This window comes from Propithecus coquereli, unplaced genomic scaffold (genome assembly GCF_000956105.1).
Source record: "Propithecus coquereli isolate 6110/MARCELLA unplaced genomic scaffold, Pcoq_1.0 Scaffold316, whole genome shotgun sequence".
In the NCBI taxonomy this organism is placed as follows: domain Eukaryota; kingdom Metazoa; phylum Chordata; class Mammalia; order Primates; family Indriidae; genus Propithecus; species Propithecus coquereli.
The window spans coordinates 1,959,971-1,978,270 of record NW_012148797.1 but is presented as its reverse complement, the minus strand read 5'-3'; the positions used below and the strand labels follow the sequence as shown (position 1 = coordinate 1,978,270).

Here is an 18,300-nt window from a genome sequence, read left to right as displayed (position 1 = left end):
TGTCGAACATCTTATCATATGCTTTTTGGCCATTTGTATATCATCATTGGAGAAATGTCTATTCAAATCATTTGATTATAATATATTTTGATGTCAGGAAGTGTGAGAACTTCAAGTCTGTTGGTCTTTTTCAATATTGTTTTATCTATTTGGGGTCTCTTGAGGGTCTATATAAATTTTAGGATGGATTTTTCCATTAAAAATACTGTTGAAATTTTGATAGGGATGTCATTAAATCTGTTGATTGCTTTCAGTAATATTGACATTTTAAAAATTTTAAGTGTTCCATTCCACGAACACAGAAATGCTATTCCATTTAATTTCTTTCAGCAATGTTTTGTAGTTTTCAGTGTACATATCCTTAACATCCCTGGTTATGTTTATTCCTAAATATTTAATTTTTTAATGCTATTGTAAATGAAATTTTTTTCTTAATTTCTTTTTCAGATTATTTATTGCTTTCAGATTGTTTATTCCAGAAAGGGAACTAATTTTTGTCTGCTGATTTAGTATCCTGCAACTTTGCTAAATTTGTTTATTAGTTCTGACAGTGTTTCTGTGGGTGGAAGCTTTTGGGTTTTCTACATACAAGATCATGTCATCTGTAAACAGATATAGTTTTACTTCTTCCTTTCTAATTTGTATGCCTTTTATTTCTTTTCCTTACCTAATAGCTCTGGCTAAGGCTTCTGACACTATGTTGAATAAATGTGGTAAGAACGGGCTTCATTGCCCTCTGCCTAATCTTAGAGAAAAAGCTTTAAGTCTTACACCATTGAGTAGGATGTTAGCTGTGGGATTTTCACATATGACCTTTATTATGTTGAAGTAGCTTCCTTCTATTCCTAGCTTGTTGAGTATTTTTATCATGAAAGTTTGTTGAATCTTGTCAAATATTGTTTCTGCAGCAATTGAGATGATCATGTGGATTTTGTCCTTTATTCTGTTAAAAGTGTGTTATATTGATTTTCATATGTTGAACCATCCTTGCATTTCAGGAATAAATTCCACTTGGTTATGATATATTATCCTTTTAATGTACTATTGAATTCAGTTTGCTAGTATTTTGTTGTGGATTTTTGCATCAATATTTTTCAGGGATATTGGTCTGTAGTTTTCTTACGGTGTCTTTGTCTGGTTTCAGGTTGACATTCTATTAACAGAAAATCTATGATTCTTCATTTGCACAATGTCTTATCCTAAAAATAAGGAGAAAACAATACAAGAAGTGTGAAAAATTTCTGATCTGCTTACTACTCAATTATTATATGCAATGTTGAACTGCCTGCTATGTGGAACCCTGGGCTTCCTCTTCAAATGCCTCTTCCTGTGGCTTCTTCCTGCTTCTCAATAGTTAACTCTCCTTTGGCAAGCTTAGTCACCTGCTCTCAGCTATAATTTCTGTGCCTGTAAAATGGAGACAATGCTCTTTATTTCATGGTATTATAGTGAGCATTTGGTGTGTTGATATAAACACCTAGCTCAGTGCCATGGAGGTTTTGGTCCACTTTTGCTATATTTGCTCTTCTTCCTAAGTGTATCTCATTAACATCAAAGCAAGAGTAGAAGGGCTAAGGTCAGGGATTTGAGGGCAGGAGATACACTGCTCCTTTTTTTCTTCTGCTTTGTGCCTGTCACTGACTTGACTATTTTGTTTTCTGGTGTTGCTGCCTCAGCACCTTCATAAACATAATTCCCATGAATCCCCAAAGTCCCAATAATCTAACATAGTTCTACAATGCTCAAGAGTACATTTTGTTACTATAATCCAAAAGTAATCAGAAGTAGATGCAATCAGCCACATAAATTGTGAAGCATAATTTTCTGTTTTATTTGTTTGATCAAAGTAGAAAAAGAGACAGTAATTTTTCAAGAGGACAGAAAATAGAAACAAAGAAAAACCATAATCTGTCTAATTTGCTAGTACAATAACCAATGAATTTGGTGGTATCTGCTACTCACAGCTCTCAAATGTGTATATTTAGTGGTGACTCTCTGCCAGGCTATTCTAAATTCTCTATGAATACTGTCATGGAATTGTCGTCCAATCAGGTAGGGACTACTACTATTCTTGTTTTACTGATGAGGAAACCAAGGCAAAGAAAGGTAAAGTAATTTGCCCAAGTGGTGCATCCAGGATCTAACCCGGGCAGTCTAGTTCCTGGTCTGTGCTGTGGTCCACTATACACATTGCTTCTCTGTACTGATGAGTATACCGATCTATTACTATTATTGTCATTATCACCATTGTCATATATTGTTTCCCCCTCTTTCTTTCCCCCACCCTGAAATAAACCTAGGTTGTGGTAAGAGCTCAGGAGAGGAGTAGGGAAACGTGGGGAGTGTGCTAGTTAGTTACAGACTCTAAGAGCTCTGCCTTGGACACCTTCATCCTCTGCTTTCAACCTTTGCCAACTGCATTGGTGTCAATGTGCTCACCTCTACATGTACTCCATACTTCTCAAAGTTCTTTTAGATGCCCCATATTGTCTCAAGAACCATGGGAAGTAGGCAGGGAAGGGACACCGCTCCCATTTGACTATTGTTCAGCAGAGACTTTAGTGATTTGCCCAAGGTTGGGGAGCTGATTGTTAGTGTCTGAGCCAGCCGTGTAACTCCTATGATGTGTCCAATATATTATACCACTTCCTTCTGCTTCAGGATGGTGACTGAGTGAGCATTGCTGTAATATTAATACAAGCAGCCTGAGTATATGTCACACACAAAAAATTCTGACAACCTAGAGGGGAAAAATTATTTGCACTAGTGGTTAGAAGTTTGAAAGATAAAACCAACTCTAATTATGAAGATGAATAAAATCAGGTACCCTATATATATGAAATTTGGAGAGATGGGAGCCAGTTGGGCAAGTTATTTAACCTCTCTGTGACTCGTTTTCCACATATATAAAATGAGGATAATAAAGTACTGATTTACAAGGTTATTGTGAGGATTTGATGAATTAAAAATGTCTGAAGTATTTAGAACAGTGCCTGGTCCATCGTAGGTACTCAATAAAATGTTAGTCATTGACGGTTTATAATAAGCAAGGAAACAAAATTTATTCCTAAGGAAATAAAAATCTATACTTAAAGACAATCGTGGCATCTTTGTCTTCCAAAAACAGTTGCTTCTGTATGGTTTGGAGGATCTCAGCAAACTTACCTTGGAAATTGCACAATTTGATTTTATTCATCTTCATAGATAGATTTGGTTTTATATATAAACTTCTAACTCCCAGTTCAAATAAATTTTCCTCTCTGAGTTCCCAGCATTTATTCTTTGTAATATATACTCACATTTCTTGTATTCAGTAGTGCTCACTCTGACAGTAACCTGCTTTTGCCAAGAAGTGCTTTTTAAGTGTCAGATTTTTCCTGTTATTTGGCAAGAAGTGTTGCATTTGTTATCAACAGTGTAAGATTGAGAAATAACAGTTTAACAAAGAAAAAAAATCTCGCTACAGAAGCTTACCATGTTTGTGTAATGACCTCAATAGGTAACTCTGAGTCCCCTTTGGTAAATTTCCTATTAAAATTCTGGCTGGTCTACTTTTTATTTGTTAGAAATAACTTATGCTGGAGGAAATTGGGCAGAAAACCTTGCCAGCCTATTTAACTTCTTGTCCTTTAAGAAATTATACTTTGATTTTAGAGGTTCAACTTTGCTAGATAATGAAATTATCATGGTGGAACAAGCCATAGAAATAATAAATACAGTAATTCTTCTTTGCCTATTGTGTGTTTTTGCTATTCATAAATTTTAGGGCCTTAGATATTAGATACACTTACGTAAGGCCTCACGAACGGTAATTATCTTTTGGCCAAAGAAAAAGCCCAAACGAATGCTAAGCTGCATTATCGCTTGGCTTCTGACATGAGCTGATAATCAGATTTTCTTGCTTAAATCCATGGTGCTCGAACAATGCTACCCACTGTCTGTGCTTCCCGATATTACCCTTAATTAGAAAGAACAGAAACACAAATCTGAATTATTTCAAAATCTGGTTTCCATGGTCAGTGGTTTGAAGGGCTTAACTTTATTATAAATAAACCTGGCTTTATTGGCTAATGAAATCTGAAACGCGAAGCCTGGGATGGAAGGGAGGGTAATACTCTGATGTTTACACATCCAAATATCCAGTGTGGGTAAAGTTATATTGTAATAAATCATTGGATAATTGAATTATGATTCCTTTGTCCAACTATGATCCAAACCCCATCATTACGGAGAACCCGGAAGAAACTTGCATTTGTGTTTTTTTGATAAGCAACATCTTCAGGTTTAATAGTGTATCCATCAATAGCTGTCAAGGAGATATTGACCTATATTATATTTTCTCCAACACTGGCAACTTTTTTTTTCCTTTGACACATTGGGGCACATAGTTAGAAGTGTGTAATGGGCTGGGCCTGTACACATATACATCCTCGATGTATTATTTTCAAATATTCACACTGGTCTCTTTTTTTCAGCATAGAATAATGTGTGGGCTGGTGTCTGAATGAGGCAGATGATGAGATGGGAGATTGGTTGTATTTTTATTTATGATCTTGTGAAAAGAGGGCTAACAATAGGCGAGTATGCCTGACCCCATTTCCAGGACTAATTAATAACTAAGTGGAGACAGTAACTTTGTTCTTCTCCTGGAAAACAACCTCGGGAAGCTGATTCCTGGAAGAACTATCACATATAAGGACCTCAGATGATATTGAGAATTGTGATTTTATCTATATCTTTATCTATATATCTATGTATCTATACATCTCCTGTTTCTCTGTGGATGGTGGGGACCTAAGTGTCTGTGTGTGTGTTAACTGTGGCCCTGACCTTTTTTATTCATGGTTTAATGTTTTTTCTAAGACCTTGTCTTTTATTGCAAGCATTATCTTTTCTCTTTCAACTTTCGTTGATGTTTTCTTCCCACTCATTCGCTCACCACCTGTATGTTAGGCACTTTGCAGTTGCTTTGTCACTTAAACATTCACAACAACAGGAATTACTCATAAATCCTGTTTTCCAGATGACGCTATTGAAGTTTAGGGAGGTGGAGTCATTTTCGTAGGATCACATGTCCAGTCAATGTTGGAGGCAGGATCCCAGCTCAGGTATGACAAATTCCAAATCCCACGGTCTTGAGCACTGTGTCATACCGCCCGGCCAGGTTGTATGTTCACTTCTTTTATATTATTCTTTTTGTCTTCACCACAATTCTGTTTCATTGGCTGGATCAGAATCCCCTCTCTCTCCAGTTACCAGGGGCCAGGCTAAATGTGTCTGGGGTCCAGGCTCTTGAAACTTGAGTGATTCCTCATGGGGCCTGGTATTTGCCTGAGGTGGGGGTGGTGGGATGAGGAGAACTACCTTCTCTACTTCTAGGGAGAACAGTCATAGAGACCAGTTGGTGCCTATGGTGTTCCTGGTAAAAGGGATTAGGAGGATGCCTTTTGAGGCAGCTTGGTGGATCCTCCAGGGCCATGAGACAGATGTCCATAGCGTAGACGAGTGAACAATGAGGGGTGACTGGTTGGACGTGGTAGACTGAACACACTTATTTATCGCTCTCTCCCCAAACTCTCTGAACTTAATGGTGGAACAGAGACTTCCAAATGGTATGCTGCAGCTAGGTTGCAGGTGGGCAGAAATATAAATTTATTTAGCCCTCTTGTTGATCTAGTGGGAGCCGGGACAGTCAGGTCAGGTCAGGCTGGTTGTTCTTGGCCTTGAGTGGCCTCATCCATTTAACTCAGTGCTCCCTACCAGTATTATACATTTTTTAAAACCCAAGGGAATTTGAAAAAAAATGAAAAACAACGCCTTAAAAAAAAAAGCAACCAACCAAAAGGATAAAGACATAGAGTGGAGACTACATCAGGTGAGCAATTCCAACAATTTTTAGAAAGCCGTTAAGTCGGTTAACAAGTGGTAACTGACTTGACAAAATGAAGTGGCTCCCAACACAAGTCTACACAGGAGCCAGAAAAGAGAAATGAGTCAATTCATACCATGGCCCCAAACCTGGCTCCTAAAGGTTCTCCATATCTTCTAAGTCAGGGAGTGGGCACAGGGCTTAGAACAGGGGGCTGGTGATAGGCGGGATACAGAGGTCCATTTCCTTTTGGCCTATCCCGCAGAGTCAGGACAAGGATTTATTCTCTGGCAAAGTTGAGTTAGCGAGGCTCCCGACTCAGGGATGAGGTCGGGGCTCCACATACGGGTTTCTTGGGCACACCTATAGCCAGGAATCACGCATTACAAAGACGATCCATGTAACCTAAAACACTTGTACCCCCTTGATATTTTCAAATAAAAAAAAAATTTGTGCCAGGTGCGATGGCAGAAGCCTGTAGTCCTAGCTACGCAGGAGGCTGACCCTGAAGGATCACCTGAGCCCAGGAGTTCAAGTCCTGCCTGGGCAACATAGCAAGATCTTGTCTCTAAAAAATAAGTAAAAATTACGTAAAATTGATTAATCTAATTTTAATATTTTTTTCTTCCTCTACAACCTAATCTTGAATCCGATCTTCTCAGTAATCACAGAGCAAGAAAAATTTTCATATTCAAAATGATACACTTGAAATGTTGGAAATGTTTAGAATGTCATTTAATTAAATGAACATTATTTGCTTGTTTAATTATATAACATAAAATGAATATTACTTTTGGATATTCAAATAAAAGACATAAAACACTAAAAAAAAACCAAATAGGGGTTTCTTGAAATTTCGTATAGTGGCCTGTGGGACCCTCAGGCCCTTTCTTCCTGCTCTGCTCCTCCCAGAATGCTCTTGGTCTGGTACCACTTGGGCTGGTGTTGGGAGGAAATACCAGAGAAAAGCCCTTCACACTCTGATGACGAGGGGCTGTCGTTGGGAAGGTGAGCTTGCTGCCCCATGCTGCTGTGAAGTCCACTGTCAATAAGCCCTGCCCAAGTGAATCCAAGGCTGCAGTCAGCCTTTTAGTGCCGTTGTTCCCTTAAATACAAATGGGTAGTCAGTCAAGGCTCTCCAGCATCCTCGAGGAGGAAAGCCTTTAACATCAGATGAATGAAAACACACAAAAGGGAGAAGCTCAGCGGATTTCAAAACAATGCAGGGAGCAAACAATGCTAACACAGATGGAATACTACTGAGGGAAACCTAAATCCTAAAATCAAAATACCCAACAAGAAGTAAGGGAAGATAGAGCAACCTTAAAATGACAATAGCATGCTGTATTTTAAGACATGACAATAAGAACAAGGAATTGACACTGGAAATTAAATGTGTGACAATCAACTTTTTTTTTTTAAAGTAACATAAGGGTGAGAAGATAAGGTAAGGAAGGTCTTAAAAAGTAGAAACAAAACATTTAAAAAATGGAAAACGAGAGGGAAGGGAAGAGAACAGAAAGGGGAGAAAATTATTTAAAAAAAAAAGAAAAGAAAAAAATTTTTCTAGAACTGCAAGACAGGATTTTCCAGTTTGATAGGGCTTATTTGGGTGCCCGACATAATGAAAGAAAAGCCATGCTGGACACTTTGTTATGAAATTTATTTCAGTAGTGACAAAGAAATCATAAATGTTTTCAGAGATGTGTGAACAAAGAATAAAAACAAAACAAACATCTCCCCGACAGATCGCAAACAAAGGAACATAAATCAGAATGGTATCAGACTATATGAGCTTTTGATATGAAAAGATACGCAAATTCTCAAAAATGCATAGGCACTGTACAGACAATCTCCTGTCTAACTGGAGACAATATCTGGCCATTTGAAGATGCTCAATGGATGGTAGGTATCATTTTATTTCAAAATGACAAGATACTAGTCTCAGATATTTTAAACTCTGCTAGGAGTGATATTACAGGACAGAAGAAGGGCTACATCCAAATGACATAGGGGATAAATACAGAATTCAGTCATTTGGCTCACAACTTTTGACCTTGTCCATTTGACTGTGAGAATGTAAAGCTTAGTCTGAAAAAATGTACTATCAGGGCTGGCTACATAATTTGTGGAGTCCATCATAAAATGCAGCAGGAAAAAAGCATAATTTATGTTACTAAAATATAAAGTGTTTTCCTTTATAAATATTTTCTTACTTATAATATGTAATGGGGGTTATAATGATACACGAGTAACAATATGACCATAAAATCTGAAGTAATTAATTTTTTGGTGTTATGTGTATATGATTCAATAAATAATACTTTACTAATGCAATGTCTTAATTGACCATAATGCCTTTTTGTTTTCCTGTCTTGCTTTTTGCAAATTCATTTATTAGGTCATTGTAATTTATACTTTTAGCAGTTTCATTTTCAGATTGCAAATAATTTTTGATCATTTTTAATTGTGAGGGGAATCTTTCTGCTGATACAACTGTTACCAAAACTGTTAAGACTATTTTATAGACTCTGACAACAATGGGATAAATTTCTGATAAATTATTCTGAAATATAAATGTTGGTACATCTAGAGCTGATGATTCTTGCGGAATAATTTTTCTAAAAAGATTTAACGCTTCATGCAAGTCAGTTTTGTGTAAATCTGAGTTTAAATTTAAATTTATACAATATCATTTTCATGGTTCCTCTACCATATCCTGTAATTTTTCAAGTCTTATATGAAACTGAAAGTGGCTTCATGATTTGTATATAATTTGAAAATATCTGTTATGCAACTTCTTGTAGGTCTTCCTAATCCAGTGCAAATAGTGAGAGTGATTTCAGCTCCTTAATCCGTGGCTGACTACGTACATTGGCAACAAGATATCTCTTTACTTTAGTTGTAAGGGTTTGTAACAAGTATCATCTCTTTCACTTCTGGAATAGGTAAATTGCCTAGGACTTTTTGGCTTAGTTGTTTGGAGAATGATGCCAACTAAGGCAAAGTGGGCATCATCCTTGTCAGTATCATCTTTATCAGAACCGGTAAGTTTTTCCTGGAATTAAGTACACTTCTATGACACTTCTACACAGACTGCATTTTGAACCCTCATATCAACAGATACAGATCTCTTGGCACCAGGCAGAACAGGCAAGAGAGTGCAGCTCACCCAGCTCAAACCGTCTAACCAGAAAAATAATTCAACACTTGCCTCATGCTGGTAAAATAATAGCTGCAACAGCCCCAAACTCTGACACTCAGACCTCAATCCTGAAAGTCTCAACAAAATCTCATTATACCTTGTTGGTTCTGAACTCCAGTCCCTGCAGCCAACAGAATGTAACGTACTGATGTGCTCAGATCTGGGCATTTGCTTTACTCAAACCATGTGGATCAAGAATTGAAGAAGTGTGGATTTCCAAAGACTTGTTCATGAAAGTAGAATAAAAGTATGTAGGACAGTGAAAGTTGACAAATGCTCTTCCAAGTGGTGGTGGTGGTAGAGGTTGTAGCACTCTCTTTGAAATTAGAATTCTGCTTAGGGTAAGAGAAGTGGCTGAAGCTTTACCCAGAGACCATTTGTGTCTAAACCCTGTTTGCCATCTACATTGGTCAGATCACAGTACTTGGCAGAAGTTTGTTTTTCTCTAATGCTGTATTGCACATGGCTCAGTGGGAAGAGATTAAGAGCTGTGATTAAGAACACACAGGGCAGGATGGCACTACATCAAACAGATAATGTTTCATGTAGAAGAAATCATAGTTTTATTCAATATTTATATTTAGACTCTTGGGTTAGTGTTCTAAGTGGCTATTCACAATCACAACTTGATCTCCCACTTGCTGAAATTCCATTCTTATTTACGTTGTTGTTTAGTTTTTGTTCATGTTTTACTGTTCTGTTAAAGAATGATTTGCAATTTCAGAAAAACCAGTTTAAAAACTTTCTGCCCAATAATAAGGCTGTTGAGGAAATCCACATTTTCATTTTTTGTCTGCAGTGTTGGTACATTTTTATTATCATGTGGGACAACTACTCAGAGGAACTCCCATTTCTTTTCCTGTCTTTCCGTGTTCTCTAATTACAGTTGCTGCTAGGTGTCCTGAAGCTGATGTTTCCCTTACATATTGCCAAGAGAGAAAGAAAATACCCTTTCATTGGCTACTGTACTTAGAATGGCTCCTAAAACCAAGCAAGAAAACCACAGTGTTCTTGGCAAACCAACAATTGAAAAGTACAGGTGCTGGGAGTATGCACAGCCCCAAAATCAACATGACTTGGGAGGAGAAGGGGTTGGATAATAAAGAAAGGTGCTTTTCATTCAGAGAAATTTATTTCTTTTAAATATTTGCAATCTGTGGCCGATAGCACACGAGGCCACTTGGCATTATTTCCCAACAAAGCGGAGGGCCAGTGGCAATGAGCAGATGCTTGAGTGGCCTGTGGCGTGAGGTGCGCCATCCGTCAAGAAGATCAATATTTACTGTTCTTGTATCTTTGTGGTGAACGTTTGCTCTTCTTTAAAAAGAAAAAACAAAAAAAACAGGTGGGGGTTGTTCTTTAATATATAGAACATGAGTTTGACTTCAGGCAGTGAATCAACCGAAAGCAACAAGGTCTTCACAGAGAAGAATCAGTAGCCCCCTCCCTTGCCCAGTGACAAAATGTTCCATGTTTTAAGGAGTAAAATGCACCCGGTTCATGACATGGACAGTCTGTTCTCCATTGTTCTTTTTCATTCCAGTTAAATCATACCCTGATGAAAGGTACAATTTGAATATATTAATAATACTACATTTCAAAATATGTTTTAAACATACATTAATTCCATTCAGTTGGACTCAACATATATCAACAAAGCAGCATATCTCATGTAACAGGGACTGTGCTAGGCACTGGGGTGATCAAGACGAAGAAGATGGGGGTCACTGTCTTAGTTTTTTCGTGCCTCTGTTTCCCTAGTTTGCATACTTAGATCACAGAGGAGAGTGTCTTGTGAGATGGGCAGAAGAGATATTAATAAATAGATGCTGGGTCATGACCAGCATCCTATACCATAGAAAGGATTTTGATTTGATGAAAGCGTGGTCTACATCATTAACATGCATACAAATCGGCTGGGAACCTTGTTAAAATTCCGATCCTGATTCAATAGGTTTAGGCAGAGCCAGGGAATCTCCCTGTCTAGCAAGCACCCAGGTGATAGTGATGCCGGTCTGTGGGCCACACTTTGAGTAAAAGAAGCTGCTTCTTACTTGTATAAATCACCCGAGATGACTGTGCCCAGTGCACGTCCCTGGGATCCCCCAAACCAGACATTTTGCATCAAAATTTGCATTTTAACATGTTCTCCAGGTGATTTTTATGCATAGTAAAGTGTGAGAACCGCTGTTTAAATAATGGGAAACCACTGAACACTATTAAGAAGATGAGTGCCATATTTAGATTTGGGTTTTAGAAAGACAACGCGAAAGAGAGAATTCCATGGAGGTGAACTGCAAGCAGGCACGTGGGTGGAGATGCTAATGGGTAGTGTAGGGTTGTAGAGAAAGCAGAGGGTCTGGAGGACGTTGAGAGGGTGGGGTTGGCAGGATTCAGTCCTGCATAGATCTGGGGGTCCTGGGTGACCTTCTGGGTGCTGATTTGGACATCTAGATTGCTGGTTGTGCCAACATTGAGACATAGAAACATGGTGTAGGGTTAAGGACACATGGGCTTAGGAGTGGCAAAGAGTGGATTTGAGACCTGCTTCCAATACTTATATGGCTTTTGTAAGTCATTTAGTTTTTCATCTGTAAAATGGGGATAACGGTTGTCATGAGATAGCATTAGCCACATTTTGTAAAGGTAGAAACAGAGAGGGTGAGTCCCCCCAGCTCATGGAGAGGAGTGGGGATGATTTGGACATGGGCCTTCATGATTCTACAGCCCCTGCTCTGAACTATTTCCTCCAAGGCTGTCCCAGCAAAGATTATCTCTAGGTGGACAGTGGCACTAACCAAGCCAGGAAAATGATCTTTCTCCCAAGATCTCTCTGAGTATCACTACTGCTCCTGCACTACTCTTCTCCCTTTAAAATTGTAGAAATTCCCTTCCTTTCATTTCTCTTAGCTCATCTGGGATGATTTTTTAAAAAGACTTTACTCAATACCAGGGAATAAAGAAAATGCTGGAAGCAAAAAAGGCTTGTAAGATAGAGGTTTCTGACCGTTTCTCAGTTAACCTCCCATGCTCTGTGACTGTGCAACTGGACTAGGTCACTCTACTCCCCACTCTCTTCCTGTGTCTCAACCTGAGCTTCCATCACTGCCTCCTTGGTCTGTAGTCATGGCAAACAGAGAGTTCCTACTCCAGTGTCCACCTAGGACCCTCGCACTCACCTTAAAGTTTCTTGCTAGAGACACAAGCCTTTTCCTCAGCAAATGGGTAGGGCTGTGTGAGTGATATGGCTGTGTGCAGTGATAGGATTGAAACCTCACCCTTTAGGTAAAATCCCATCTCTCATGCAGGATGGTTTGATTTCTTATAGACCCAGCAAGTTAAGGGTACCCTGAACACAGAATATTCATAATATCCAAACTGTACTATCCACAGTATAAGATCCAATGTCCAAACAATAATATCTATACAATATTCAAATCAATAATATCCAATCATATCCAAACAATAAAAATTATACACAAACACTAATGGACAATTGGTGCTGACCACATGTTTAATGAGTTGTTTTTTAGTTAAAATCAAATCAGATTATCCTTAATTATGACCTTAATTCATATTATTTATCCAGTATCTTTGTAGCTCTTTCCCCTCTTTATTTTCTGTCTTGGTTACGTCAAGGTGACAAAGCCTGACTTAAGAGCCTCCCCTCCTGCGTCTTCTGCCCTTTGCAGGCTGTTTCTTGCACTTGGAGTGACCCTAACCCCAAACATCACAAGGCTACTTCTTTTCTGTTTCTTTTAAAGAAGAAACAAGCAAAACTATTTTAGAAATATCACTCATCTAGGGAGGTGAGAGTGATAGGTGGTGTGGATTATTTCTGGAGCCATAGACCTAATGTTATTTTGTGTATTTTTCTTCTCTACCTTATAGCACAACCCTCGTTGTGAAAGAACCACTTTGCCCTGCTCCAGATTCATTACTCACATGAAGAATTTCTCTGAATCTCTGAAATTTAATAGTCCACGCTGTCTACATTTTCAAGGTAAATTAAGAAAATAATCCCCCAAAAGACCAGAGTTTTCAAAGAAACTCTAAAATATATACAGGTAAGAATCATAAAGACGTCATTTAAGAACATTTGAGCTGTGTTTCCAAATGGCAACAAAAGAAAGGACTCGTTGGCTTATGAAGTTGGTCCATCCAAGCGGTGGACTGGCTTGAGGTATGGCTGGATCCAGGGCTAACCAATATTGTCATGATTTTATTTCTTTTTTGATTAATCTCCATATTGGCTTCATTCTCAAGTTGGGTTTATTTTCAGAAAGGATAGCAATAATGTGCCCTAGCAGCTATAGGCATATCTGCTTCTTACAGCTTGTAATTTCAAAAGTACAGAAGCCTCTTTTGCCATGCATCTGTAACAGTCCCCACTGCTTATCCAGTGACTTCGATTGACCAAACTTGGGTCTCATGTTCACCCCTGGAATCAGGGTATCTGGGAGAATAGGACACATCCGTCAACTTTACTACCCCTGAGGCAAGAGAGATGGGCTACTTGATTGACGGATGCATTTATTTATTTATTTCCCATTTATTTTTTATTTGTACATATTCATAGGGTACAAGTGCAGTTTTGTTACATTGATATATTGCATTGTGGTGAAGTCAAGGCCTTCAGTGCCTACATCACTGAAGCAGCACACATTGTACCCGCCAAGCAACCTCCCATCATCTACTCCCCTCCCCAGACCCCTCTGAATCTCCATTGTCCATCTTCCACACGCCATGTCCATGTATACACATTGTTCAGCTCCCACTTATAAGTGAGAACATGTGATATTTGTCCTTCTGTGTCTGAGTCGTTTCACTTAAGATAACGGCCTTCAGTTCCATCTATGTTGCTGCAAAAGACATTATTTCATTTTTTTTACAGGACATTTGCATTTAAATTACACAAAATGTTTGTGTTTGTTCGTGCATGTTCGTGGGGAGGGAGGGAGAGAGAGATGGTGATATGGAACAAGCAAAAGAATGTCATTTTGTGTCACAACAAAATGATGTGTGGCTGTGTTAGTTACATTCTACGTAACACTGGCACCGTAGACTATCATGGCAACCTGGGACTATGTATAAACTTCATTTTGAGGACTGTTTCATTGACCTGAAAGGGTAAATGAATTTACATGTCCAGTTTACTACCTAAGAGAAAATGAAGTTTTTAGGACAATCGATAAAGCAGGTAACTGCTATGCTTTCATTTGGGCAATGTGTTATTTTAGAATGTGTTTATTTATTTACATATATATTAATAAAGTTTATTGCACATGCATTGATATTAGGGCTGTTAAAAAATTTTCTTGATTTTATGCTTGTTTCAAAGTCCTAGAGAAATGTCATTTTAATGGGATTTTTTTTGAGAATCCCATTGTGTGGTACTCACTCCAACTCTATTTAAAAAGCATTAAAATCTTGGTGGAGGGTAATACGTTTACATGGTTCAAAAACTGAAACTATGAAGAGGTATACAGTGGACAGTCTTATTCCCACCCTCACTTTAACCTGCCTCATTCTCCTTTCTCCCATAGAAAAAGACTTTTAGTTTTTTCTTGGGAATCCTTCAACACTTTCTTCAAGCAAATAAAAGTGTGTGCGTGGGCAAATATGAGCGTGCAGGTGGGCAGCAGTGTTCTGCATCTCACTGTCTTCACTTCACACTGTAGCTGGGAGCTCTTTCCACATGACTGCATCCAGTGCTTCCTCATTCATTTTTCCTACAACTTCAGAGATATGTTTTATGGGTATATCTTAATTTATTTAGCCAGTTTCCTTTGATGAAAACTCATGAAGTCATGAGTTTCAAGGAGAGAGAAAGAATAGTTAGCATCAAATACTAAGGAAGGACATCTAAGAAACATACTAAGAATGCTCATTAACAATTATAATGTCTTGGTAACATTGGCAAGAAATATCTTTGTAGTGTCATGGAGCTCAAACAAGGCTGCCGAGACTTGAGCAGTCAAGAGGAGGTGAGGACATTACCTGGATGACCTTGTGTAAGTTGCTTAACCTCTCTGGGTCAGTCTCCTCTGCTATAAAGCAAGAGAAGGAGGAGACTGGATGATCTAATCTCGATTTAAAAAACATTTTTCATTAACCAGTAATAACCTAAATGGTTGACCAGCAGAATGTTGTAGAAATGATATTTTTTTCAGATAGGAGGGTTGATGACCAGTAGGAAGGTTAATGACCTTCCTACTTTTCATTTTCCTTAGTGCTGCTGCCTTCAGAACCAAACATACACCCATACAGATGTAGATCCAGACAAGATTGTAGGCATATATGTGCACACACGTATGCACACAAATACAAACCGTGCTCTTCAGAGAGCCATCTGACAAGACTGCACATGAGCAGATCCTCCACAGACCACAGATTTAACCAACACTTACTAACAACCTGTCACGTTCTGGGTGCTCTGCTAAGTGTTGTGAGACACTCAGATACATTTGTCGAGGTGATTGGCCCCAAAGAGGGAGATTAGGAGTCTACCTAAAGAACAAGGTAGCTGACTGATAATGAGCTCTATGATATTATACATTTCAAAAATATTTATTATTTTTTTGTTTCATTTTATTTTTGACACATAATAATTGCACATATTTATGGGATATGACATATAGTGTGATGTTTCAGGACATGTATACATTGGGTAATGATCAAATCAGGGCAATTACCTTATCTATCACCTCACACATTTATCATTTCTTTGTGGTGAGAACGTTCAAAATTTTCTGTTCTAGTTATTTTGAAATATACAATACAATATTGTGAACTGCAGTCACCCAACTGTGCAATAGAACACCCGAACTTATTCCTCCTATTTAAGTGTAACTTTGTACCCATTGGCCAATCTAACAAATATTTATTAAATGCCGACTCTGTGCCAAGAACTGTGCTGAGCACAGGGGCAGCCGTAAGAAAAATGTGAATACAGTTTTACAGGGGTGAGAGGAGTGTGAAGCTATTTCTAACAGGGCGGCCTCACGAACTTTCAGCTTTTCTTAAGAACTACATTGATTGATCTCTGAATGTCACCTGGGAGGTCTCCCAGCTGCTGGCCTCAGTTTTTGCAGTAGGACAGGGACTGTAGCTTGGAGAAACTGGGCAGATAGGAGGCAGGAAGGTGAGGGGCAGCTGGGATATTGTCACCTGGGCTAGCCTTGTTTCACTCGGAAGCCACAATTCTCTCTCCAGAACTGAGAGCCATGCCCTTCTCGTGCCCCTAAGTGTGCTCTGGTAAGCTTTCTGTCATTGTTACCAGCACTACCACTCTGTTGGCACTGATAGCAGCCTTGGCCCAACTCACGCTCTGGAAAAGTCTCACCAAGGTTGGAGACTCCTGATATTACAGATCGCAGAGGTCCCATGGAGAAGACTCATTTTTGCTTCTCCCACGTAGAATAAGAAGACATGAAATGGCTTCAGAATGTCTTAGTTTGCTCAGACATACTTCACACTAGTTTTCAGAATCACATTTTAGCTACCGAAAGCGAGTGGAGCCTGATTGGGCCTTGCTCTTTTTTTGGCAAATGCAAAGGCTCCCATTCCTGTCACACTAAAGCTTGTGAGAAAACCCTCAGATGCTGACAGGACTCTGAGACCGTTACCTACCGTCGCGAGGAAACGGTGGTTCCCACTGGAACCTGAATGCTTCTGTGCCATTCTCACCACTTTCTTGCAAAGAGCTTGGGGTGGGATTTGCCATCCCACCCCTTGGTGAAAACCACTTTTCACAGGTTGACAGAAATCTGCGTTTGGAGGTCAGTTTTTAGTTGTTGAGCTTTTGGGGGGAAATGATGCAAATACAAACCCAGGGCTTAGTTCTTGGGAAATTCAGGAAGGACATTTGTCAAAGTGCCTATGCTGCTGGTCCTCACATAAATGCTCTTTCTCCTTTGTTCCTGCTGGACCCTGAAGAATAAAACTCAAGCACAAAGCAGAGAAGTCACTGGCAAGTGAATGCGGCAGTGTTTTCTAATCCATGTGGATCAAAACACCCAAGTTCGGATTCTGTAAAGAATCTTCCTTAGCATGCTGGATTAATCACATGGATTAATAAAACAGTCGCCTTCCTTGGCTGGTGCCTCCTAGCCTTTGTACTTGCCTCCACCCCCTCTTTTTTTTAATTCTATGGAACTGTTTGGGAACAAAAGGAGTGGCATTTTCTATGAGTACCATGGCCGTTGGTCCATGGGTCCAACCCCTCTGGAAGGTGGGCTCCCTGAATTTTTCAGTGTGCAAAACTGTTGTATGGTAACTTATGTGCCTTTGGGAAAGCTCAGGGTATCTTTTGGACTCTATATTTTTAGATTTGCTGCTTGTGAAAAATAGTACACTGCAGTTCTTTACATGCAAACGAGCAAAGGCCAAGCAAAAGGCATTGAGTACATGATGATAAGGGCCTTGGTGAGGAGGGCATATGTTTGTCTTGACTCTGTTTAGCCTGTTTAACTTTCATAAACCTATACCTGCTTGTCTTCTGGCATAAGACCAGTTGTCTAATTAAAGGATGACGACAACATTCCTTGAACTTGACTATGTGCCAGACATGATTTTAACACTTTACCTTAAGTAGCGATTTAGTCCTCACAGAAACCTCACAGGGCAATCATATTATTATCTCCATTTTCTGACAAAATATGTAGTGGAGTTGAGACAACTTAAGTCTGGCACTCTATGAATAGCCTGTGACCTTAACCGTGGCTGCTATTCTTCCTTTCCTGAAGCCTGTTTGTTCAAGCCTTGTGTAATTGTGCCTTCAACAATTAGATTCATGCTTCCAGGCTATGTTTTAATGGTTTTTTTTGGTGCATTGTGCCTTCTTTAAAGAGATAAGATAATATTGCAGACAATTCCCTATTTCAGCCTACAGTTGTTATTATTCATGACTTGGAAAATCCTTATTGAAAACCTCATCAGAAAAAATAGCACAGAGGGACAAATAGATGGAGAACAGGAAGCAGCTAAAAACAGAAGAGAAAAAGCAAAGTCTTGAAATATACCAAATATATGGATACTTTGATTTGTGGTACTTGTTTTAGTGCCATTATGATAGCCTTAAGGTACTTGTTTTTATTTCTTCATAGTCTCCCTCCTGCATGCACCCTGCCCTCTCTCCTTCCCTCCATAGTGAGAATTTTTTTATTTTGGCTTTAGCCTACTTGGCCTCTTCTTCAAATTTATAGGTAAAGAATAATTCTGTCCT

General features: G+C 38.9%; 1 protein-coding gene across 1 annotated transcript in view; it reads left to right on the top strand.

Annotated features, from left to right (window-relative positions):
- Positions 1-18,300, top strand: part of LOC105815108 (chromosome unknown open reading frame, human C12orf42) — a 108,630-nt gene that overhangs the window by 37,429 nt on the left and 52,901 nt on the right. Inside the window, exon 3 of the mRNA XM_012650244.1 lies at positions 12,966-13,077. Within this exon, the coding sequence (XP_012505698.1) occupies positions 12,966-13,077 (112 nt within the window). The remainder of the gene's footprint in view (positions 1-12,965; positions 13,078-18,300) is intronic.